Genomic DNA, 25,006 nt, shown 5'->3' with positions numbered 1-25,006 from the left:
CGAATACTACTATACACTCACTAAATTTTCAACCGACCTATCTATCTCCAATGAAAATCATGGTCTTGATCTCCTTGGACTTACTTAACCATCCTATCAAGGGAGACTTCTAGAGAGTATACGAATATATGTATTTGACTATTAATTGTATGATACTATTAATCAAAAATGTAGATAAGTTTAATGGCCGAGATGGTCTCGAGGGAACCCATGAATGAATGAGCTGGCCTCCGGACCACTTATATTGAATACGAAAAGTAAACTACTTAGAGCAACTCCAATGGTGTTATCACCATTGGAATCTTTAGCATTAAAATAATATATATTTTTTTTTTAAATAGTTAAGGACTTTAAGCATTAATGTAGGTCCAATGGTGTTATCCGAAATGGAATCCTTAGATTTTTTTTTTTTTTTTTTTTTGAATTTTTAAAATATTTTAAATTTATTTAATATAAAATAAAATTTTTTATTTATTGAAAGACTAAATGTAAACATACAATAACTAAACATCTTCATCATTACCAAACTTGTTCCAAATGTTTTGAATCAAATCATATTTCAATTGTGCATGTATGTGCGGGTCACGAACACGTCGCCGTATGTCAAGCATAGTACGGAGATTTGAAGCCGCGGGAGAAAATGACATATCCACCTGTGAACTTCTACTCGAGGCTCCTTCTTCAAACTCAGATGTATCATATTGAGTATATCCATTGCGTTCATTTTCTACTATCATATTGTGTAATATGATACATGTTCGCATTACCATCCCTATTTGTGTCTTATCCCACAAAATAGCCGGGTTTTTAACTATTGCAAATCGAGCTTGCAATACTCCGAAGGCACGCTCCACATCTTTTCTGGTTGATTCCTGAACTTTTGCAAATAACTCGGCTTCAGGCCCTTGAGGGTTTGATATAGATTGGATAAATGTTGCCCATTTTGGATATATGCCATCTGTGAGGTAGTATGCCAAATCGTACTGGTGTCCGTTGACCTCATATTGTACCCTTGGAGCTCGACCTTGTAAAATATCATCAAAAACAGGAGACCGATCGAGAACGTTAATATCGTTTAATGTACCCGGAGGACCAAAAAAAGCATGCCATATCCAAAGATCTTGTGAAGCTACGGCCTCCAAGACAATTGTTGGCTTTCCTGATCCACGTGTGTACTGTCCTTTCCAGGCGGTTGGGCAATTTTTCCACTCCCAATGCATGCAGTCGATGCTTCCTACCATTCCCGGAAAGCCACGAATCTCTCCAATATCGAGTAGTCGTTGGAGATCCTCTGGAGTGGGCCTCCGTAGATACTCTTCTCCAAATAAAGATATTACGCCTTCTGTGAAATTGCTTAAACATGAAAGTGCTGTGCTTTCTCCAAGTCGGAGATATTCGTCAACGGCGTCAGCAGCACAGCCGTAAGCAAGCATGCGAATTGCCGCCGTACACTTTTGTAGTGGAGATAGACCTAACCTCCCTGTCGCATCTCTTCTTTGCTGAAAGAATTGAAAATTTTCCGAGAGACGATCGACGATACGCATGAAAACTGCCTTGTTCATGCGGAAACGCCGTCTGAAAAAATTTGGGGGAAATGTCGGATTTTCACTAAAGTAGTCGTTCCATAGTCGGGTATGGCCCTCTTCGCGATTGCGTTCGACATATGCACGTTTGCTCTGTTTCTTAGTTTGGTTGTTCGCAATGTTGTTGTATGTATCTTCAAAATATTCATCGACAGCTTCATCCAAAGCCGCATTCAATCTGCGATCGACTTCATCTTCCATATTTCGTAATCCCTTTAAAAAAAAAAGGTGATGAAACAATCCATAATTAATTAAATTATTAAATACATTTTGTAAAATTGACTCAAACTAGAAAAATTCATTAATTAAACATTCTAGTTTTGTATCTGCCTTATTAGAAAAAATTGACACAAACTAGAAAAATTGACACAAACTAGAAAAAAAAAATAATGATGCGATAAAAAACGTGGACAAGTGATTATCTAGTTCTTAGATGAACATAAATTGGAGCTTAGATAAATGGAGTTAGAATATAAATTGGAGTTAGAATATAAATTGGAGTTCTTTAACGTGATGATCAAGTTCATTAAAGTGATGATCAAGTTCATTAACATGATGCTATAAGAAAACGACCAAATGAAGCTATAAAAAAACAAGTGATGCGATAAAAAAAATGAAATGATGCGACCAAGTGATTCGATAAAAAACAAGTGATGCGATAAACAACATCTACTTCAAGAAACAGAGAGCTTACAAATGTAGATGATCAAGAGCAAAGACAACAAACTGAAAGCAGAGAGATACAAGTTGTTTGAGAAGAAGAGTAGTAGAGTTACAAAGCCGAGACAACATAGTTATAAAGCCAAGGGTTACAAACAACCCGTGACTTGGTTCACATGAAAAGAGTCGCAGAAACATACAAAACACACATCAGCTTTCCAGACAACCCGTGACTTCGCTCACATGGGCTTGTTCTTCACCTGAAACACGTAAAAAGAGATTCGTAAGCATGAGTAAAAAGACAAGTAAACAACAGTAAGTAAGCGTTAACAAACCATCACAACATCTGAGACATTAATTTCATTTTCAAAGCTATTTCCATCTCAGTCAGTGGGTCGGTTTTAGCAAACAAGCTTGCAAGCAAACTCTGATCTGAGATTTGCTTTTTGGTCTCCATCAAATCTTTAAGTTGTCCTAATTCTTCTTCTTTTCCTAATTTCTTCCTCTTACCAGCAGCCTTAGCTGCCTTCACTCCTATGGGTCTCTCTTGTGGCTCTGTCACTGACCCTCCCGCATCTGAGGCACCTGTTTTGCGCTTGTCTTTCCCATTGTCCTTCCCGAGAGAGGTGGAGCACCATTTGACATCATGCCTAAGCTCTCTCCAGGCATGTTCCAAGTTGAACTTAAAGCCCTTGTCATTGAAGAAGATCTCCAATGCAGCCTTCATCACATCGTTGTCATTTTGCCCGCTTCTCTGCTCCCTCTGTGCCATCTCGTAGCTACCACAAAACTTACACACCACATCGTTGATCCTGGCCCATCGTTGCTTCACTTGCCCTAGTTCGCGGGGGATTGTACCAACCAGTAAAGGGCTGGAGTTGTAGTTGTCTAGTATCCTCTTCCAGAACGCAAGGCCTTTCTGTTCGTTACTGACTATTGGGTCTTTGCTCGTGTTGAGCCAAGCACCAATGAGGATTATATCCTCCTTTGGTGTCCATTTTCTCCTCTCTTTGACCGTACCCTCATCGGAACATTGGGTGGCTACCCCTTCGCTGCTAACGAACGGAGGTTCCGATGAGCCAAGGTCAATAACCCCTTGGCTCGCTAAAAGGTTAATAAAACTTGTGGAGGAGTTTGCCATTTAGGAAGAAGACTATGTTTTACTGGACTCTAAGCAAAGGGGGTGGCTCTAAATAAGTAGTTAGCAAAGCCTATGTTCTACATAAATGAATTTACTTCTAGTAGGAAAGTGTCTTCTCATTACAGGTAAAGACGCCTAAATGCAGTTAGGCACAATTAAAGACGGGTTTACTTTTCATTTATAACATATCAAATCACTTTCGAAATCACAACAACAAGTTATACTAGTTTGAACTCTAAAGTTGAACTATAAAGTTTCAACTATAAAGTTCAACAATAAAGTTTGAAAGACTATCTACCTAGAGTTTTAAAAACTACCTAGCTAAACTATATTGCTAAAGTTACGCAAATACGTTTACAGACTAACCTTCGAATGGCTGCTCTCAAGTTCATTCAGCCGCAAATGCATCATCTTCACCTGCTCCTGAACATATATCAGACAAACCAATCTTTTTGTTACACAGGTTGCGTTACAAACAGGCACAAACATGTTACAATTTATATTTCCACTCACCTTAAGCGCCTCGCATTCTCTCTTCAACTTTTCCTGCTCGTTGAATATTTTTTTGAACCTCTCAACCTCTTGTTGCATACCCGTAACCCATGGTTGCCTGAAATGCATCCCGTCGTTCTGCCAAAACATAATTACCATTATCAAACTGCACATTCATTTCAAAGAAGAAGAGATTTAGTAAGAGAGAAAACTTAATACCTCGAACTCACAGCAGATGAAGTATCTCTTCCCAGGGAGGTAGTCATATGTGTCGTCTTCATCAACGACTTCCTTCGTCAGTGATCCACAGGGGCAGAATTGAGGAATACCTTGTTGCGCATCTGAAACGGCATGAAGCATGTTGTAGTAATCTTTGCGGGCTTTCATATCTCTTAATTCTTCCTCCATTTCAACACCTGCAACAACAAAAACTAATCGATTTAGAAACTAAACCCAAGACTTAAATCGATAAAGAACTCAATCCACTCCTTAATAACTCAATCCCGACCCTTAATAACGACGAAAACAACAACTAACCGACGCGCGGTGAACAAATCTTGAAGAAAACCCTAATTCAAAAAATCCCCAACTCGATTTGAGAACCGAAATCAATTAGTTAAGCCCCACATAGAACCCTAATACCAGATGAATCAACATGCAACAACTCCAAATGCCAAAAAAAACGGTGAAACCTCCGATTTACCTTCACCCTTCTCCGGTCGCTGAATCGCCTTTGATATCGTGAGAGCGCTTTTTTTTTTCGTGATCGAGAAACCAAATGAATCTTTTTCCCCCACGCGAAACACACCCCTTCCGCTAGCCTATCACGTGATGCCACACACTTAAGGATTAATCCTTAAACCTCCTTCCCTAAGGACTCTTTCTTACCTAAAGTTAAAATATAACTATTATTATATTAGGTTTTGCCTAAGAATTCGCGCTAAGATAAACCCATTTCGACCGTTGCGGATGGTCTTAGATGTACATTGTTTTCGTTAAAAAAAAAAAAGATGTACATTGTTTTTTCCATGTTGACTACATGCGTGGAACTAACTTTGGTGTGCGTTTTGGACTTATATTTAGGGTCTGACTGGTTCAACCGCAGCGGTTGCGGTTGCGGTTGCGGAAGTTTGCGGATGCGGGTGGTTGCGGTTTCTAGCGGTTTTAAGAGATTTGTACGACTGGTTCTGCGGTTAGAAATTGGTGCGTTTGCGGGATACTTATGACTGGTTAACTACCAAATGCAGCAGCGGTTAAATAATAAATTAACAATATTTACATTTTATACAATTATAAAAATATCAAAAATAATAATATTATAATAAATATAAAAGTTATATTTAGAAAGTTATACTTTAAATTTTTTAAAAATTATAGAAAATATTTTTATTTAAAAGTTTTATAATATTAATTAAATTATAATAGATATATTTTAGCATTTTTATAATTCTAATTTAATTTTTTTATTGAATATTTTTATTTTTGTATTTATATTGTTTTGAAAAAAAAAGAAATTTTTTTTATCCTCCCGCAACCGCCCGCAACCGCAAACGCTAGCTGGAACCAGCTTTTGAATTTATGAGGTTCAAAGCGATTTGGAGCGGTTTGGAGCGGTTTGAGCGATTGTTGCAAAACGCCAACAACCGCTACCAACCGCAAAAGCTGCGTTTGCGGGTGGTAGCGGGAAAACCAGTCATACCCTTAAGCGTTGTTATTTTTTATACGATTCCGGCAAAAGATACATAATAAAAAATAGTTTGATTAATTGTAAACTCTTTCCACTAGTCCAACTTTGAGACCTGGCCTTTGACTCAGAACTCGAATGAGACCAGAGTCGACGACAAACCGCCCACGAAGTATGAAAATTGGGATCTCTGTTTTGTTATCATCTTTTTGGTCTTAGGAAAAGTCGTGAACAAAGATTTTATAAATGCGTGAAAAGTTAGCTAGTCGACCATTAAACCATTTTGAATTTGATTGATAACCTATTAAGTCTATAAATAATTCAAGAAGATGGTACTATTTTGCTTTCGTGATTTGAAAGAAATAAAGCACGATTACGGTTTGATTGAACCAGTCGACTGTACATGATTATAAATTTAGGTGATATATTAAAATATTAGGTGACATGATAAATATTTATGATATAAATTATAATATTGTTCAGTATTTTACTTTATAATTAAAATTGGTTTACAATACATATGTAAGGAAAATAAGTAAAATTTATGTTATGATCTTAATTAAACATTAGAACTTGACCCGACCGGGCGGGTATTTATTTTATGTTTTTAGTTTTTTTTTGTTTATATTAAATGATGCATTTGTAATATTGAAACATAAATTCATATTGAAAATTAATCTTTACAGTTATAATAAAAAGAAAAATTAAAAGTTTAATAAAACATTCTGATATAAATTTTAAATTTTCTAATTAAAATAATATAGAGGTGGTCATATTTTTTTCTAATTTAAGAATCCAAGCTTCCTTAAAGACAAAGAAAATAAATTTACAAATACATAAAATATATAAACATATTTGGAACTATAGTTTCAATTAAAATAAAATTTTTAAAGAAAAATAATCTTGTTGTTGTTATTTATTTATAGATCTTCACCGTGACCGTATAAATATTTGCTTTCACTTTAATTTTTTCTTTGTACTAATGGTATAATATATATATATATATATGTAAATTAAAATATATTACATAATTGTTAATATAACATTTTTAAACATAAATTTTTTATTTATTACTCTGAAAATTATATTTTGTGATTTTAATCGTCTATTATATCACAATGTATCATATAAACAAATCCAATATTTATAACTAATTGGACTTATATTATGAAAGCATTATACTAATATATGAATAAACTATTTTATATTTTATTTATATGTTATATAAATTGATTATGATGTGTAATTTTTTTTATTTTACTATTTATTACTTATAAATATTAGAAATATTGAATATGTTAATATGGAATATATTAGGAAAATTATTTTGGTTATGATTTGATAAAGGAAATCTATTATTTAAATTTTGGAAAGACATTAAATGCTTAAATCTATTATTTAAATTAGGAAAAGACAAACATGCTTAAATATAGGTTCAATAAATATTTCAATGACATTCTAATGTAAATAAGTGGTAAAACTAAAGGGTATTTCTATTTGGTACTTCTCTTTTAATAATATAGATATGACTATGGTATACAAAGTTCAATTGGTTTAGTTATTTTAGGTAAACTGAGTTTTATATTTTAATTCTGAACTAAATCATAATTTTTGTATTCTATATTTGATATTTTTGTTAATTTTACTTAATTTGATTTTTTACATATATATTTCTATAAATTTGTGTATAATTTAATAGATGTATTTTTGAAAAATAAATAGGAAAAAAATGAGAGGTTCTTTGGTTTGAGATTGTACAACTAATATAACCAATAACCTTTTGAAATATACAAAACTAAATATTTATAAAAAATAAATAATAATGAATTACTGTTATGTTTTTGTTTATATATTTTAAAGAATTTTGTAGTTACATGTATAAATTTTAAATACAAAATTATTGTAAAAAATAAAATTTTGTTGACTCAATTAAATTTCTGCTTTTGAGTATTAGAATTTAGATCAGTTTGATCAGTTTGATGATCTATGATCAGTTTTATGATCATTTTATATATCAATTATATTTTATGATGTTGATGATCGGTTTGATGATTTATTTAATTTATGCTTTATCAAATGAGATTTTGTATGTCTAGAACAACCGGAAATAATTGAAATGATGATCGTTTCGGAGTGACATTAGCTAACATAATTAATATTTTTTTAAAATTCTCATGCATTAATATGAAATATTTATAAAACGACTGAAGCATATTAACAATTAGTTAATGTTATGATTAGAAGTCGTTTTGCAATATAAGATGATTATGCTATTTGAAATTATTTTTGGGCTAAATTGACTATCTGTTTTGAAATTTGCTTAGTGAAGTCACCTAATATATATAGTCTATATTTAAAAAATTTAAAGCTATTTCAATTTTTATATTTATATGGTGCATGATATAATATTAAAAACGAAAATCAAATTTGAATATTATTAAGAAAAAAAAAGAAGGAAATATAAGAAAAACTCTTAATAATGACACATATAAGTAAATTTAAAATTTACAAACATTGTCTATGTAATTAGCCACTCTTATCATTAACGTGAAAACGATACATAAAAACTGATTTCTCAAATAATATTATAGAAATATTTTGATCATTACAAAAATACAACCAGTTAAGTTTGTAGATTTTGTAAGTGGGCACTTTGGTTACTTTATCGGTTTGGTTTGGTTAATTCGGTTCTAACATTTTTCTAACTGAAGTGAATCGTAAATAGTTTGGTTCAGTTTATGTTTTGGTTTAGTTTAATTGGGTTTCTATTAGTTTAGTTTTTTTAAGAGAAATCATGTTTTAAAACATAAACTATGTGAACTAAATCCAATATAAAACTGAAACAAAAGCTTTTGAAAAGCTACAAAAGAGTTTATAGAAACTCAATCAAACTAAGTTAACTAAAAAAAATATCGTTCATAATTTCTATCATACTTTTTATATATACGAAAATAAGAAATCAAACTTTTCCTTTTTTTCTTAATCAAATCTTTTGATGATTACATATTAGATTAGAAAAATATATGCCATTGAATAAAAAATAACAAATATGTGGATTTAGTCTTACGATTTTAGTATCTTGGTATACTACATATGTTTAGTTTAAATAATTACAAAAACACGTTGTTTTCTCAGTTCGGTTCGTATTTTGGTTTGGTTTGAATAGGTTTGGGTTTGGTTGGCTCAATTTGACTCGGTTCGGTTCAGTTTGCTTACCAAAACTAGTTAATCATCAGATCATTTTATGCCCATCGGTTAGCATCGAACCGGTTTAGAATATGGGTCATACAGCCGTTTTATTATTCTATTGGCTAAGACTTAAAAACGCGGCCCATTACTAAGTAAAGGGTCCACATACGAGACGGGTTTATCGTTCATTTCCTTAAAAATATGGTTTTAACTTCACGAATTGGTTTTGCTTCTACGTGATAAGTGTTTTAGATGAGTTTTTTTTTTGGTTGAGAAAATGGCTGATGAAATGATTTAATTACAGGGCTCACTGTGGATGCAGCAAGGCGAGCTGCTGGGTTTGTTAGAGGAGATGATGTTATTCACAAGACTTTCACAGAGTTAGCTTATCGATACAAGTCAATTTTCTAAACCTAAATTTTACATATCTCCTCACAAGTCACAAGTACACTGTTTGATGATTTAAAACAGAAATAGAGCTGGTGGATGCACAAGAATGCTCCGCACTCGCATACAAGTTGGTGATGCTCCACCAATGGCCTGTATCTAGTAAACAATTATTTTTCCTTTATTGCTCATTTTGCTTACACCTTACGGAAGTATCACATTGTATTTTTCTTGATTCTTAATTTGGAAACTTCACTTTGTGAGCTAACTTGTCATACTCTTTTTTTGCAGGTTCATCGACAGAGAGAATGAGCTAAGGCAATCGAAACCACCAACAACTCAACCGCCACCTAGAGTGCCACTTGACCCATGGGCAAGATCCCGTCTCATGAGGCAGGACGCACCACCAAAGGAGGAGAAAACTTCTGACTCCGACCCATGAAACATAACTTCTCTTTTGCTCTCTCACACCAGAAAGATCATGTTTTGTTTCCTTCACCCCCGTGTTGTCTCTCCTTCAAACCCATAGCTTTGTGTATCACCTTAATCATCACACCACCATTCAATATATGTTTCACAAGAATAACATAGTAACTTACTTTTTACCCTTAGAAACATTTATGCAAGTTTTCTTGAAAGCATTTTACCCATCCCATATGCTTATTGCATCTATATTATAAGGTTATCGTCTTCAACCACTCAGAAAAATATGATATGTTATATACGCTTGACATGTTTAACACTTTACAACGACATCTCTCCTCTTTTCAAAATCCTAAACACTCAACTCTCCTTTACAACATCAAGCAGACTTCGAAGCCCACGCATCAGCTTGAATAAAACTAGCCACCGAGTAAACATCAACATGCTTTTCAGGTATCTCACTACTCCAAGGAACCCTCTTAGACCTAACTGAACCAGGACCCGTATTCTTATACTCACCGTAATACAACGTCTTCAACGCGAAATCCCCATCCCAAGGCATCCATCCATCAGGACTAACCAAAGACTCAAGATTACAGTTTACAAACACAGTCCTCGAAAACTCCTTCCACGGTCTTCCCAAATAGTTCGTATGCCCCTTGGGGTTAGCTAGAAACTCCTCCATGTACTCCTCTGTTCCGTTAATCGAACAGTTCAAGAACACGAACCCTGTGGACTGCGCCGCATCGATCCTCCCGTGTGCTGTGATAGCGTTGTTTGCGCCGCCTCCTTGGTCTAGTTTCGAATTTTTTGAAGCGATTAGGATACTGCAATCTTGGAATACAGCAGCTGAGTTACCGAATATGAAGTCCACGTTGCCTACGATCCGACATTGTTTGTAGAATTGCCGAAGTGAGTGAGAGTAAACTGTGTCTTGGTTCCCAAGAAACTCGCAGTTTTCGAGTATTGAGTAGTCGCTGTCTGACCTAAACGCAACCGCTTGGTGCGCGTCTGATCCCGCCGTGTTCTCTATGGTTAAGTCACGTGCCATGAACCCATCACCGAGAACTCCTATACAAACAATAATTATTTAACATGTCCAAAAATTACAAGACAAAATACTTGTAACGTTAACATTAACTCACCGACAGTTGCGGAGTTGAACGTTGTCATCCCTGGTTGACCTACATTCAACGAACCCGTAATTACCGTTTTACCCATACCGTCTCCAATGAACACAACGTTCTTTTTCTCAAACGGCACCCTAACGGTTTCCTCATACACGCCTTCCTTAATCCGTATCACAAACTTAACGGTTCCGTTAGTTGCCGGCGCCGCGTCAACCGCTTCCTGCACAGTCGTGTAACCGCACCCTTTCCCTCCTCCGTCTTTACACACCGTCACGTCTTCCTTCAAACCGGACGGAAAACCCAAACTAGCATCCTTAACCGTACCGGAACCCGGTTTAGTCTTCTCCCAGAACCCGTCACGTTCCGTTGCTGGGGGGATCCACGAAGCGACGTCGTCTCCGAAGCTATCGAACGACACCATCATGCCCAGCGCGGTGCCGGTGAGCTTCACGAGATCGCCGAGGAAGGTGATGGTGTCGACGACTTGCTTCGTGTCGTTGACGGTTTTGAGCCCCGACCAGCAGTCGTACTGGTACGCGAGCGCCGCGCTCATCCACGCGCGGCCGTCTTTAATCCCTCCGCCGTCGCTGGCGACGGCGGCGGAGGTCGATTCGGTGCGGTGCTGGGAGTAGGAGAGGATCTCGAGGCAAATGGTGGCGATGTTCGTGCGGTTTTTGTTCCCCGCGGAGGAGTCTAGGATGGACTTGATGTGCGATTGGCCGGACTTGAGACTCTCGAAGGAGAGGGAGATCGCGGAGTGGATGATCTGGACCGGTTTGGGATCGGGAGGGACCAGGCCCGGTTTAGAGAGGGAGGAGAAGCAGTGGTCCGGGAAACGCGTCGCGTTGCATGCGAGGCGGATCTGAGCGATTGGAGGAGGGGAAGGAGGAGAAGGAGTCTTGGGAGGAGGAGGAGCGGCGGAGGAAGGGGGTTTGTGCGGTGCGTTGTGGGAGGATTTGGAGACGGTGGAGTAGATGATGAGGGTAAGGAGGAGGAGGAGGATGGCGGAAACGGCGATGATGATGAGGATTAAGTTGCGAGAGGGGATGTTTTTCCGGTGGGGTTTAAAGGCGGAGGAAGCGAATGGGGTGGAGGAAGAGGTGGAGAGAGAGCGCGGGAGTTTCGGAGAATCCATTAGAGAGAGATATTTATTATATATAGGTATATGTACAGAGATATTGATCAAAAGATCAATTGAAAAATTGAAATCTGAGTGAGGGAGAGATACAGAGGATGAGATTTAGGGGGAGGGATGGCAATTAAAGATGTCAGAAATTTCTGGGTTTTGTTTCTTTTACCTCTTTTAACTTTTCCTTTTTTTACGGCTGTTAGGAAGAATGGGGTTTAGCAACTAGAATTAGGGTAAATTAAGTTTTTTTTTACTGGTCAGTTTTTTTTTTGTCGATTCAAAATTTAGCGTATTTAGTTTTAACAGGCCAAATGGAAACGAGCTAAAGCCCATTAATATATCTCTAGACAAAGGATTAACGAGCTCTTCCTCTCTTTTGATTTCAAAAACCAAAACCACATGTTTAGCTCTTAGAATAGGGCTATTCAATATCGTAAAACCGAACCGAAATAGACAATATAGTTTACTTTTGATATATAACATATAAACCGAATAGATATAATTTTATAAAAACTGTAGGGTTTAGATATGGTTTGGTATATAATCGACTAAACCAAATAAACCAAACAAAACCGATTAAAAGTAGAAACATGTAAATATGTATCTATTTTATAAAAATACATGAAAATCTATTTGTTACATAAGTTAAATTTGTGTTACTAACTATTACCATAATTTTATAGTAATAAAAAACCTTAATTTGTAAAACACTTGAACTATAACTAAATAACAATACATTGCAATTCAGACATCTTATTTTCTAAATTAATATGAAGATTATAAATTTGATGGACATAATTAATGGAAAATTTTCAATTGAAAAAGCATGACTTTAATGAACACTAAATATGGAAAAGTGGAAAAACTTTTCTTTCATGTTTCTGTTTTGTTTCATATTTTTATTTTCAAAATTTCAAGTTTTGATTTTAGTTATAGATTTGATTATTTTATTTGATGGTAGGAACATTTTTATTTTTTTGTTCAATTATTTAAACATGTAATATATTTTTAATAAATGAATGTGTTGACAATATGACTCTAAAATTCATATAATATGATCTCAAACAAAATAATTATGTTTTTTGGTATAAAACTGAATAAACCGAAAACCGACAGTATATAAACTGAACCGAACCGAAGTAAATATGGATTTAAAATGATAGTTATATTTTACTAACCGAAATACCAAAAAAAATCGAACCGAAACCGAACCGAAACCGAACCGATATCCGGATTGAACACCCTACTTAGAATGCTTAGAAGAAAACGCGAGCCAACGGACTTATGACACTGAGCTATATAATAGTAGCAGTAAAAAACAACACTACTACATTGATTCATGATGATTGCCTATAAGAAAGATAATAGTAACAGTAAAAAACATATGGAAACAAAGAGTAGTGTAAGTGCATCAGTAGTTAGGGGTCAATAGCCATCGGTGTGATGCGTCTCCTCGCCGGTTTACTTGAGACGGGTGTGTTAACTTTGCTCTGCAATGGCTGTTTCTCTCCGTCTGGTTTTGTTTCTGTCATCACTTCATCGGATGTCTGCATAACCTGTTTTTCCTCCTCACTGGTAACTTTGCTTTGCAGTGGCTTTTGTTTCTCTTCGTCTTGATTTGGTTCAGCCTGTTTACTTCTCTCGTCTGGTACTGTTTCGGTCATCAGCTCATCGGTTTTCTCTAGAACATGCTTTTTCTCTTCGCCATCCACCAGTTTCTTCCCAACTGCAATTGAATTAATGGGTTAGTCCAGTTCTGGAACGTAGAAGAGAGTTAAGAGTCCTAAGGGCAAACCTGAGATGGAGACAGGCTCTCCAAGTTCGTTATCTTCAAATTCAACAAGTGTGCAATAACCGTCTTGTGAGGACAGCGCTAAGTACGAAGCAGTTGGTGACCTATTTAGAACAAAAATATTTGATCATTGCTTACATTTGAAAACCATAAATTTCTTGAGAAGGAAGGACTATTCAGAGATCTAGAATAACGAAGATATTCTTATTACCATGTTATATCAGTTATAGCAGCGTAGTGGAGACCTGCCAAGACTGCAACTGGAGCGACACACTCCGTGTCATATATGTACACCGAATTGAATGTTGCAATGGCAAAGACAATACGGTAAGGAAGCTTGAAGAAACCACCTTCTTCTGCATGATCACCAAAATGAGAATATGTAAGGAAAAGACTTGCATCTCGAAGGCCTTGATTTTCTATCTTAAAAGAAGCTGAAACTAGTATTATAAGAAAACATAGCATGTACCAGAACTTGAACCCCGGAGTTTGAATACAACAGGGCAAAACCGAACCACTACAACCGGTTTATTAGCACCTGGAAGCTGCAGTGCAGGTCTGCTCGCAGGAAAAGGAAAAAAAAAACGAAATGAGCGTGTGTGAGACTTTGTATTGCTTTCTAACTATATCATACATAAGCTCAAGCAATTGAGTTCACTTGGCCCAGCTTTAAGAAAAAAGAAACTTGGACGCTTACAATATGTTCCACAACAAACAAGAGATGGTAAGGTGCGGTAACCTTACCTTGAAAGGTCCTTCCTAGAAAAGACATAAGTAGCATTTACAGCTTCGGATGTAGGTGAAAGCTTGAAAGAGCCTGCAAATGAAATACATTGATGACAGAAACACAGTTAATATCCGGATAAGCTATGCGATGATCTAAGGAGGAATGCTTTTAAGGGATGATAATTACCTGATGGAATGAGTAAAAAGGAGCCATCAGGTGACCATGACAATCTTCGGAAGAAAGAAGGCAACGTCTCGTCATGAAAGAGATGGGTTTTCACCGTCTGCGTATGATAATCATTGTGAAATCAGGCATACTGTATATTCGCAACTAATCATGAAGAAATTCTTCTCTCTCTCTCTTACCTTAGTGTCATCTCCTCGTTGCTGATCTGTTTTCGTGATAACATGCTGACAAACATAATTCATTTTTTCAACACTTCTACTCTTTGCTTGAGGCTTATTGACATATATCCGGCATGTTCTGTCCGAGCTAAGAGAGGCTACGTACTTTGACAAGGGGTCCCAGGCAACACCTTGAACATAATGACAATGGGCGTCCAGTATCTGATGGACAGAACCTTGTAGCAAAATAGGAAAAATCTAAGAAGCAGCATGAAAAATGGTTTATCTATTATTTTACTTGTTCTCACCTTTGTTAACGTCCCATATAATGCAAGAGTTATCGACTGAGCCAGAAATCAGAAAAGCATCATCAGGAGACCACTGAAGATCCAGGACATCCTTTCGATGGAATCTAGCAGGGTAGTACAACAAAAGTCAAAATAGTTCTATTTGCCTACATTCCTCTGCTCAGTCTAACACCTTATGCTTTCCACCATGCGATGTGACTAGTCTACATTCGAATAAGCCCATGGAAATTTTCATAAGTTTTCCACTATGTTACTAGCCTATAGAAGCACTCCCTCTTCTTGATAGCAACAATATTGAGGATGGTTCTTACAAAAGCATGACAGTGTAGCTTATTATTCAGATGAAAAGACTCACGATAAAGACTTGTGAACTTTCCAGGACTGATTGGTTTCACTAGGATGCAACTTCCATATAATAAGCTCGCCTCCTGCATTATAACAAAAAAAAAAAACAGAACTGCCCATTGGTTACAATAAGCACTCAAAATAATCAAAACGCTGATCACAGTCGTACCGTCTGCTCCAGAGGCAAGCAGTTCCCCTGCAAATCATCATACAACAATCATAAGCATACATACAAAACGGCTCAAGAGCATATCTGATAACACAATGCTTAATGCAGTATAAACTTGAAGATTACCGAAGAAACAAAAAGTACTAACCAGAGCGAGAGAAACGAATGGTATTGACAGCACATCCATGGTAAGTAAGGCTGCTCTGGTAAGATACACTGGGAAGCTTCTTCTCCGCTTGACCAGAGTTTATTAACCATAGCTGTATTTTTTTTTTTAATTAATAAAATTTAGTCAACAATCAATAACCAATAACATTCCTCTGATTCTCTAAAAATCCATCAACCCAATTAGAAGCTCACACGCTCAAAAAGCTTGCGACTTTCGAACAATCAAGCGGAACCCAGATCCCCAATTGGAGAAAATCGAATTGATTGCATTACCTTGATATCGTAATCGGCTCCGGCGGTGGCGAGTAAACCGGAAACCGGGTGAAAATCAAGGGTGAGCACAGGCTTCCCGTCGTGCCAGCTGATCTGTATGGTTCCTCCCTTCATCTTGCTGGTAACGGAGAATGCCCAATTGCCCAGATTCGTGGCGGATTTGTTTTCTCGAGAAAATTAGGGTTTATGGAAGAAGAAGAAGAAAGAGAGTACTAAAATGAACTCCCACTCTGGCGCGTCTTTTTGGCGGGAAATATATTCTACGTGTTAAATGACTATTTTGTCCCACCGACTAAAAACCCGGTTAATCCTGACCGGTCGAGTTCAATGATTAGAGTTAGAGGGACTAGTACTGTAGTCAGTCTCTCGCTGACCTACATAATGCATTATGAAAGTGTCGTGTCCGTCCACGTAAAACTCAAAGAAAAGTCATACGTCTTTTGCTTTTAATTCGCGGATCAATCGACGTCGTCTCAAAAGTAGTTGCAGTTTTGAGGTCCATAATGGTTCTGCTTTTATATATTTGCATAATAACAACACGACGTTGCCTTTTCCCTTTTATAAACCTTATCGCCATTTCAAATGTCTTTAACATATAATGCATATCGATAAAGCAAAAGCTACATAACCATATATATTAATATTCCATCGAATAAAATATCTCTGGTTCCCAAGTCTTTTAAACCCCCCCCCCCCCCCCCCCCCCCCCTCCCCCCCCCCCTCCCCCCCCCCCCCCCCCCCCCAAATCTTTGGCACTAAACACGACTTAAGGATTTTGTATGTTTGAGGACAAAAATCTGTAACGTAAATATTCAGATAATGATCTCTAATAACATTGTTCTGCTTAACAATTTACTCGTCTGAGTTTGTGTCTACCCGCTTTGGAAGGAGAGGAACACAAGAATCCATCTTATCCGACATACTTTCACGAGAGCAAAGCTGGACACACTTTCACGAGAGCAAAGGAATCTCCCATCAACGGTGACTTTTCTCTCGACTTGGCGGCAGTATTTTCTGTAGTTATCTGCCTTTATTTTGTTTTTTTTTTTGGAGGTATGCAGATATAAATTATCTGATTGATTTAAGGGCTGTAATCCTGCGGGATCATGTAATTTTTCTACTTTCTAAAATGATATAAAAAAAGTAGTTAAAAAAAACAATTTGAAAGCAAGTAGCAAAGGAGAAGAACGATAGAGAAAATGTAATAAAACTTACAAATTCCAAATTTAGTAGAGATTTATAACTAACATAAAATTACAAATAGAGTTTTTGCCATTTTAGCAAAGTTTTTTTTTAAAAACAAAAAATAGTACAACAATAATCATTCAGCAAGGCGATCAAGAATCCCGGAGACAACACCACATATACGTCTCAAACTCACTTCACGCCGGCGAATCTCCGTAGGATAAACCAAACCTTTAGCTCGCCGGAAAATATTCCGACAAACGTTAGGATAATCCTGCGCCGCCAACACATGCATGTAAGCATAGTCATAAGCTTCATCATCAAGATCTTGAACCGTTAGCCGAAGAGAATCAGCTGCGAGAGCATACTTGTCGGAGCAATCTTTTAAGACCTTCCTGAGGACGGTGTCGTTTGCGGCTGCGGCGGTATGGTTTCCGGCTATGTAAGTGGCGGTTGCGGTGGCGCTTTTCATACCAAAGCCGACCATAATGGTGGCTAGACCTTTTGTGTCGGCTGTGGGGCTTCTTGGGTCGGATTTGAGAGCTGAGACGCAGAGGCGATAGTAGTTTGTGGTTTTGCAAGTTGTTTCGATTGTGGTTGTGTTGGGTTTGACTGACAGTAGGGTTGATGATAGGATAACGAGGAGGAGGAGGAGAAAGATGGGAGAAGTAGCCTTAGCCATTTCAAGAATAGGATTTTAAGCAGCTGTTTATGGAGAGATATATAAAGAAATATGATTCTTTTGTCTTATATCCTGGGTAGTTTATTATAATACGTATTAAAAATAATAAACGAGAATATATATTTGTTTTGAGTGGTAATCGCAATATTATATTCTCGATGTTAATGTGTTAATCCTGTTTTTGTCAGGTTGCGATATATAATCCTGTTTTTGTCAGGTTGCGATATAATATAGCGTGTTAACATGTGAAAAAAACTGAATAGGAATGGGTTATATACTTTTAATACTATCAGCATGATACATATATCATAACCCGAGGAGAAAACCAAGTAGTTGTGTTACTTGTGTACTTAATGGAAGTTTAGTTACAATATACAAATTGTAAAGTTACAATGTGAATTTCCTTTTATCAACATCATGGTGTGCGAATCTATAGACCATAACTTCAAAGACATGATGATGAGTTGTGTGTTGGTCTTTGCATCTTGGAACTTTGCTAGGTTTTGATCTGTGCATCATGTGATTACTACGAATCAGAAAGCTGTTTGGCTGTTTCCCTTTCACGAAAAAAAAACTCCCTCTGTCACTTGTTTTCCCCTTCTTTTAAAACTATTTATCCCCATTTCTCAGTAGTTTATGCATTTAGGAGGTGTCCTATGGGGCTTATTTTCATCGTACATTGCTTGAATGTTTTATTTTCTTAATCATTAACACTTTTTATGTTCAGCTTAATGACATTTTTTTCTGACATAGTGTTTGACATTATCTTAGTACTTGTTTTATGAGCTGAATTCTCCATCATGGTGCCAACTTGAGAACTTATATATTTCTTATACTGAATACAGAGAATTTCAACATATTGTATTAATTAGAAGTTAAAAATATATATACTATTTTACAAACTACATTAATGTAGACTCTTAAAACAGCACACAATACCTAATGTTCTTTTTCCCTCTAATCCTTGAATAACCAGAACATGTAAATTTTGGTTGCTGTTTTTTTTTCTTTCACCAGCATCCAAATCCCTGACCTTAAATATCGTTCTCTTCCCAATGACGATAACAAGCTGTTATTTCTTTACCATCATAAAGCTCTTGGATCATTAGTTTATCTTGGCAACGACTTTTACATTCTTCGCAGATGGGCCGAGTGAGACCATTAATCAGAATTATATTGAATTTATGACTAGCGAATGAGAGATTTTGAGCAGGCTTGACATAAAATGCACATTTCCCTAGCAAACATGCAATATGGAATGCCACCCCACATTCGTTACATGTATAAAGCCATTTGTATGAATCTAAAGTTTTCTCACAAACTTCACACCAATTCAGACTTGCATTCTCTTCATAAGAAAGGGTGAGGAAATGTTCATCATGCTCATATTTTACTTTATATGGGAGTGTAGCACAATGGAAGCACAAACAGAAGTCACATTCGATACAGTTTAAGGTTCGAGTACTGTTTTTTCTGCACATTGAACATGGTTTATGTTTTCCAAGTTCATTGCTTAGAAACAAAGGATGTGGGTGAGCTTGATGGTAGAGTGGCTCAGATATTGCAGCACATCGCACGTCTATACTTATAGACTCATCCCCTTTGCAACAAACATATCTGAAACCACATGAAAAACGATCACAATATTCACAAAAGAAACAATTTTTGGTGTCACTCACTTGTAGAATAAATGGATAGGGATGTGCAATATGTTGTTTTATCCGAGGAAGATTTGCACATGCTTCATGAAGTACAAAATCACACTTGGAGTCCATACAATTGTAAACATTACCACCATAAAATGGAAGTACGCATGCTTGACATCGCTTATTTTCATAGTATAATATGCCAGTGATCTTCTTTTCAAACTTCATGTAATGTGAATGGCTGAAATGTTGTATAATTCCATCACCTATCACTTGAAAAGAATTTAGATTTTCATATTCTTCTTCTGGTTCTTCCTCAAGTTCTTTTCCATCCCACACATCCCTACGAGTTGCACACTTGGAATGCACTACGTAATTGCAATCTTTTGTGCAATAATATTTTCCATAATTTTCTTCAATCTTTTGATGACAAACTCCACAAGACAATAATACTCTAAGATGAGAGTAGGTAAAAGAGAGACGGTGGTCATGACGGGCTATTTTTATGACAAACGGTAAGTAAATGCAATTTTTATGGACAACAAAATCACATTGAAGACACACGTAGATGAGAGTTTTGCTATCAACTACTCCACAAACGTCACATATCAAATCGTTTTTTCTAGGGAAGTGGTTAAGAGTATGCTCATGTCTTTTTTGATAGTTCAAGAATGAGGGTCTTCTTGCACAAACAGGATACAAACTAAACTTACAAATAAAACAGTAGTAAAATAACGTTGTACGATCACCTCCGACACATGATCCACAGTAAGAACAAGAAATTATCTTACAGTCGAGATAATGAGTCATAGCTAACCCACGATGCGCGAAAAGTTGGAGATGGTGTTTAGGGTGAAGAGGAGATTTGATTAGAGGGGAAGAGTCGACGCATTCTTTGTGGTAGGATACACTACATTCATTGCAAAAGTAATAGGTTGTACTGGATTCCTTACATTGGCAAGCACCACACCAAGAAGGCTCATCTTCTGATTCTTTGTTGTTGCACCAATACAAGGGGTCAAGGCGGTGACCCTGATGTGAAGAGACGCCGTGTAAAGAACAAGAACTGTCAATCATGTAAGAAACATATCCATTAATTACTTTATAATTGGGAAAACCACTGTCTTTGGATCGTATGACAGGGCAAATGAAGGGAGAAGGTGGAGGATGTTCCATGGCTATACTATATTTTTGAGAGTTAGTTGTTTGTGACTACAAACATGCGTTATATATATATAAGCGTTTGACGATTGGATATTATTAATTTTTCCTTCTACATGCAAAAACATCTCACGTCAAGTATTGCAGTCATTGGACGTTTTAAAGATCCCAAACAAAGAACTAAGGGTATGACTGGTTTTCCCGCTACCACCCGCAAACGCAGCTTTTGCGGTTGGTAGCGGTTGCTGGCGTTTTGCAACAATCGCTCAAACCGCTCTAAACCGCTCCAAATCGCTCCAAATCGCTCTGAACCTCATAAATTCAAAAGCTGGTTCCAGCTAGCGTTTGCGGTTGCGGGCGTTTGCGGGAGGATAAAAAAAAATTATTTTTTTTCCAAAACAATATAAATACAAAAATAAAAAAATTCAATAAAAAAATTAAACTGAAATTATAAAAATGCTAAAATATATCAATTAAATTTTAATTAATATTATAAAACTTTAAAATAAAAATATTTTCTATATTTTTAAAAAATTTAAACTATAACTTTCTAAATATAAATTTTATATTTATTATAATATTATTATTTTTGATATTTTTATAATTGTATAAAATGTAAATATTGTTAATTTATTATTTAACTGCTGCTGCATTTGGTAGTTAACTAGTCATAAGTATCCCGCAAACGCACAAATTTCTAACCGCATAACCAGTCGTACAAATCTCTTAAAACCGCTAGAAACCGCAACCACCCGCATCCGCAAACTCCCGCAACCGCAACCGCAACCGCTGCGGTTAAACCAGTCAGGCCCTAATTCTATGCCTTCACCTTTGTTTTCTCATATTCTTTCTTTCTTTTTTTATTTAACAACTTTTTCTCATATTCTTCTTCTCTTCACCTTTTCTTCCACGGTTTAAATTTTAAAATTTAAGATAACATTCGATCACACAAACAAAAGTAGAATCTTTACAAAAATATATTTTACTTTCAACGCAGAGGTCCAAACTATATACGAAACTTTGAACCTAGATAATTAGCATTAGAGAAAAACCTCTAAACCCTCGAACCAAAGATTACCTACTACGTACTAGAGATTCAAGAGAAACCCAAATTATTTCCAGTAAGCAATCTCTGTGCTTTAAGATATCTAGCTTACCATTTTTTTTTTCAAAAAAAGGCAGTTGAAAGTACTAAACGTTTCACAAGACTTGATGAATGGATTAAGCTAGATCAACTTGACCTTGATTCCGTAGAATGCGCCTCAGATGAAAAAAGTTGAAGACAAAGGTAGCCATTCTTCAAAGTCTTGACCTTTGTTTACTGTATTTAGTAGAACTGTGTATTGGTTATAGGTGAGACTAGCTGGAAGATGACACCAAACGAGAGACGGAATATTGATGAGTCACATGTAGAGGTAAGGGGTTAGCTTTAGTGAGCTGTGTGACACGCTATGCATGTTCTGATATGTGCTTTTACAGGGTCATCAGTCACGAAGAGCTGGATGCTGCGAGTTTGCGTGAACATGAGGAGTTCACAAAAGCGAAGAATATAACAACGGAGATATGGGTATTCCGTTTCCACCAGAATACAAAGACTGTGTGAAACTCTTTTTCTGTTAGTTTTGCCTGTCCTTTTTTCTAATTAAAAAAAACTGACACCTTTATTTAAAAAAAAATGAGTTGTATCAGCTGTTTGTTCGGGTTGTATTTCTGAATTCTGATATTGTATCTTTCTGTTAAATTTGTATCCTTTGAGCTTTCACACGTATATTTCTGTTTCTTACCCAAATTTTTTTTTTTGCGGCGGCATGCAGAGGAAATGTGATCTGAAGCATCCCCTGGGGATGAAATCTTTCAAAGCTCGATCTTGTCAGTGTTTGAGGTAAGCTCTTAAATATTCCTGCAAGGTGATGCTAATATGTTGGGTGTTATCACTTAAAATTTTATATCTGGAAGCCGATAATTTACTCACACATTTAGTAATGGTTTTTCATGACCTTGGAGTTTATTTCTAAAATTCTAATGACATCTAACAAATATATGGCAAGAAGGACATGGTCTATGCGCAGAACCTGTGTTATCTGGCAAAGTTATTTCTTGACCAAGAAACTCTTTACTACGACGTCGATTTGTTCATGTTCTATATTATGTGTGAATCAGTGAATGTGATGATCGGGGGACGCCACATGGCTGGATACTTTTCAAAGGTACCACCATACAAATTTTTGGTTGTGGTTACACTTGGTTAGTGGCATGTAGGTTGATCCTAAAATTACCTCAAGCACAAACTCAACTATTTATGTTTGTGGTTACAGTTGGTTAGAAATACAGATATGCTTGACGTCAATTTTATCATAATTTTATGTTGGTACAGGAAAAGCATTCAGAAGAAGCGTACAACTTGGCTTGTATCCATCCGTACCCTTCCTCCATATCAAAGGAAAGGCTATGGGAAATTCTTAATAGCTTTATATGAGTATTCTTTCCATCTAACTCTTGTTCTGCTCTCTCACATCTCTCCACAAGCTCACTCTTTCTCTTTTTTTTTCCTAAGTTGATAACAACTTACCCATTTTGTTGTGTTACAGAGGTTACAGGACTCGGATTTTCTTAGACATCCTCATGAAAAAGCACAAGGGAAACATAATCAAAATGCAGGAGATGAGTGATATGGCAGCGGGGTTAATTACTCACTGAAAAAATTTGGGTTTCTCTAGAATCTCTTGTAGTAGGTAACCTTTGGTTCAAGAATTTAGAGGTTTTCCTCTAATGCTAATATAGGCTCAAAGTTTCGTGTATGGTTTGATCCTTTGCATTGTAAGTAATACATTTTGGTAAAGATTCTACCTTTTTTGGGAACGAATATTATCTTAAATTTTAAAACTGAAGCATAGCAATAGAACAAACCTCTTTAACTACTACTCCCTCCGCCTTTTAATATAAGTTATTTTAGAGAATTTTTTATGTTTTAAATTATATAACGTTTTAGGTTTTCAATGTAAAATTTATTAATACTTAATGTTATATGACTAATGATAATATACTTTCTATTTTATTATTGGTTGATTTGTGATTAGGTAAATAATTAATGATATTTTTGTTTAGAAAATATAAAAAATTAATGATTTTCTTAATCATTATACAAAATTTTAAAACGACTTATATTAAAAAACGGATGGAATATAAAACTAAGAGCCAAGAACACATTGTATCATTTTTTGTTTAAATACCTTGAGTCTTGCCAAAACGACCCCTTGTCCAGCTCAGGAATGACTAAAGTTGCATTCATGATGTGCCCAACAGCCACTCTATCCGCTATCTGTAAGAACAATAAACATATTGTTCATATGAAATCAAGAGCTTTAAATGTTGTCTGGTTTTGGTTTAGTGTAACTTACACCAATGCACATTTGATTTAGTACACCATTACTTCTAACTCTTTTATAATAATAATCTGATTTCTGAAACTTCTACAAAATATAATGAAAATTATGTTTCAAGACAAAAACCCAAGAAACAATCCGGTAATGAAATCAAATCACAATTCTCAATTCATAAACAACACTTAAAAAAAAACTGCACCTTTGTATCTAGTAGTTGGTTTAACACCCCAAACCAAAGCTGAAAGGAGGAGTCCAAAGTTGAGTATCTTCTTCACTCGATTTCCTCAGATTCTGTAGCTCAAGAGTTCATCTTTATCAATTGTCATGATCCAGAACCAAATCAAAGACACTTCATTTCTTCATCTTAAATCCAGAACACAGTAAAGTTAGAATCATTACCTTCCTTGGATCCAGATGTTGTTGATGTTGGGTTTGTATGTTTCTGGAGCTGAAGATGGTAAAAGCAAATACGAAGATCAAGTAGATAGATAGACATAGTTTTTATGGAGACAAATCTAGCTGAAGAAGAAGAAGAGCGTGATGAGCTTCTTCTGTGTTTCACCATTTCTTCGAGGAGGACAAAGAAGCAATCAAAATCTACAACGGTCTCTTTCCTCATACGAACATCAAGCTTCTTGATCGGTCTAAACCGGTTTGGTGTCTGTAATTACCCGAAAATTTGAATTTAATAGCGTCCGGTTATGCTTGGTTAGTACTACCGGTACATTGTTTTTTTTGACAACGGCTGAAAAAAAAGAACTGTAAAACACATCGTTTCGAACCACCGGTATGCTGTAGCGGTTAAGATTGAAACTAAAGAAATGTTTTAACAACACTTCAAATAGGTGGTATAACTTTAAACTTTAGAAATATCTTTTAAATCCTTTCAAATTCCATTTAATGAATTTTATTTATGGAATCCTCAATTTCCAATAAACTAGAATTTTATTAAAAAAATTACTAACAATTAATCCAATAAGCTTAGATTTCAATTACCAAATCCAA

The 25,006-nt window shown here is 36.0% G+C and overlaps 5 protein-coding genes and 1 long non-coding RNA gene across 8 annotated transcripts; 1 reads left to right on the top strand and 5 right to left on the bottom strand.

The window, feature by feature from the left end:
* Positions 1–503: 503 nt before the first annotated feature.
* Positions 504–1,802, bottom strand: LOC106408002 (putative nuclease HARBI1). The gene has a single exon (XM_048781624.1). The coding sequence runs from the start codon at positions 1,782–1,784 to the stop codon at positions 504–506; it is 1,281 nt and encodes a 426-aa protein (XP_048637581.1). The 5' UTR covers positions 1,785–1,802.
* Positions 1,803–2,580: 778 nt separating this feature from the next.
* Positions 2,581–3,384, bottom strand: LOC125609989 (glutathione S-transferase T3-like). The gene has a single exon (XM_048781623.1). The coding sequence runs from the start codon at positions 3,382–3,384 to the stop codon at positions 2,581–2,583; it is 804 nt and encodes a 267-aa protein (XP_048637580.1).
* Positions 3,385–9,835: 6,451 nt separating this feature from the next.
* LOC106348029 (probable pectinesterase/pectinesterase inhibitor 64) lies at positions 9,836–11,971 on the bottom strand. Its single transcript, XM_048735415.1, has 2 exons — positions 10,705–11,971; positions 9,836–10,630 (listed from the first exon to the last, which is right to left on the bottom strand). Exons 1-2 carry the CDS (start codon positions 11,822–11,824, stop codon positions 9,939–9,941), a joined length of 1,812 nt encoding a protein of 603 aa, XP_048591372.1. The 5' UTR covers positions 11,825–11,971; the 3' UTR covers positions 9,836–9,938.
* Positions 11,972–13,109: 1,138 nt separating this feature from the next.
* Positions 13,110–16,186, bottom strand: LOC106348030 (chromatin assembly factor 1 subunit FAS2). The gene is made up of 12 exons (XM_013787673.3): positions 15,945–16,186; positions 15,652–15,763; positions 15,504–15,530; positions 15,345–15,417; positions 14,990–15,093; positions 14,703–14,917; positions 14,524–14,620; positions 14,355–14,427; positions 14,080–14,168; positions 13,822–13,966; positions 13,614–13,714; positions 13,110–13,544 (listed from the first exon to the last, which is right to left on the bottom strand). Exons 1-12 carry the CDS (start codon positions 16,056–16,058, stop codon positions 13,237–13,239), a joined length of 1,458 nt encoding a protein of 485 aa, XP_013643127.2. The 5' UTR covers positions 16,059–16,186; the 3' UTR covers positions 13,110–13,236.
* A 944-nt stretch (positions 16,187–17,130) lies between these two features.
* On the bottom strand, positions 17,131–17,927 carry LOC106348032 (cell wall / vacuolar inhibitor of fructosidase 2). Its single transcript, XM_013787674.3, has one exon. It carries the CDS (start codon positions 17,809–17,811, stop codon positions 17,266–17,268), a length of 546 nt encoding a protein of 181 aa, XP_013643128.1. The 5' UTR covers positions 17,812–17,927; the 3' UTR covers positions 17,131–17,265.
* Positions 17,928–21,781: 3,854 nt separating this feature from the next.
* Positions 21,782–23,536, top strand: LOC106351912. 3 transcript variants are annotated; one of them, XR_007314497.1, is made up of 4 exons: positions 21,782–22,319; positions 22,433–22,500; positions 22,779–22,825; positions 22,993–23,536. It is a non-coding gene; the product is annotated as an uncharacterized LOC106351912 (long non-coding RNA). The 3 variants fall into 3 exon arrangements; XR_007314496.1 differs by having other exon boundaries at positions 21,782–22,500; positions 22,993–23,094; positions 23,207–23,536; XR_007314495.1 differs by having other exon boundaries at positions 21,782–22,500.
* The last annotated feature ends 1,470 nt before the right edge of the window (positions 23,537–25,006 follow it).

The sequence above is a fragment of the Brassica napus genome, chromosome A6, assembly GCF_020379485.1.
Source record: "Brassica napus cultivar Da-Ae chromosome A6, Da-Ae, whole genome shotgun sequence".
NCBI classification, from domain to species: Eukaryota; Viridiplantae; Streptophyta; class Magnoliopsida; order Brassicales; family Brassicaceae; genus Brassica; species Brassica napus.
Note: the sequence above shows the minus strand (reverse complement) of the source record. Positions and strands in the feature narration are given on the sequence as shown.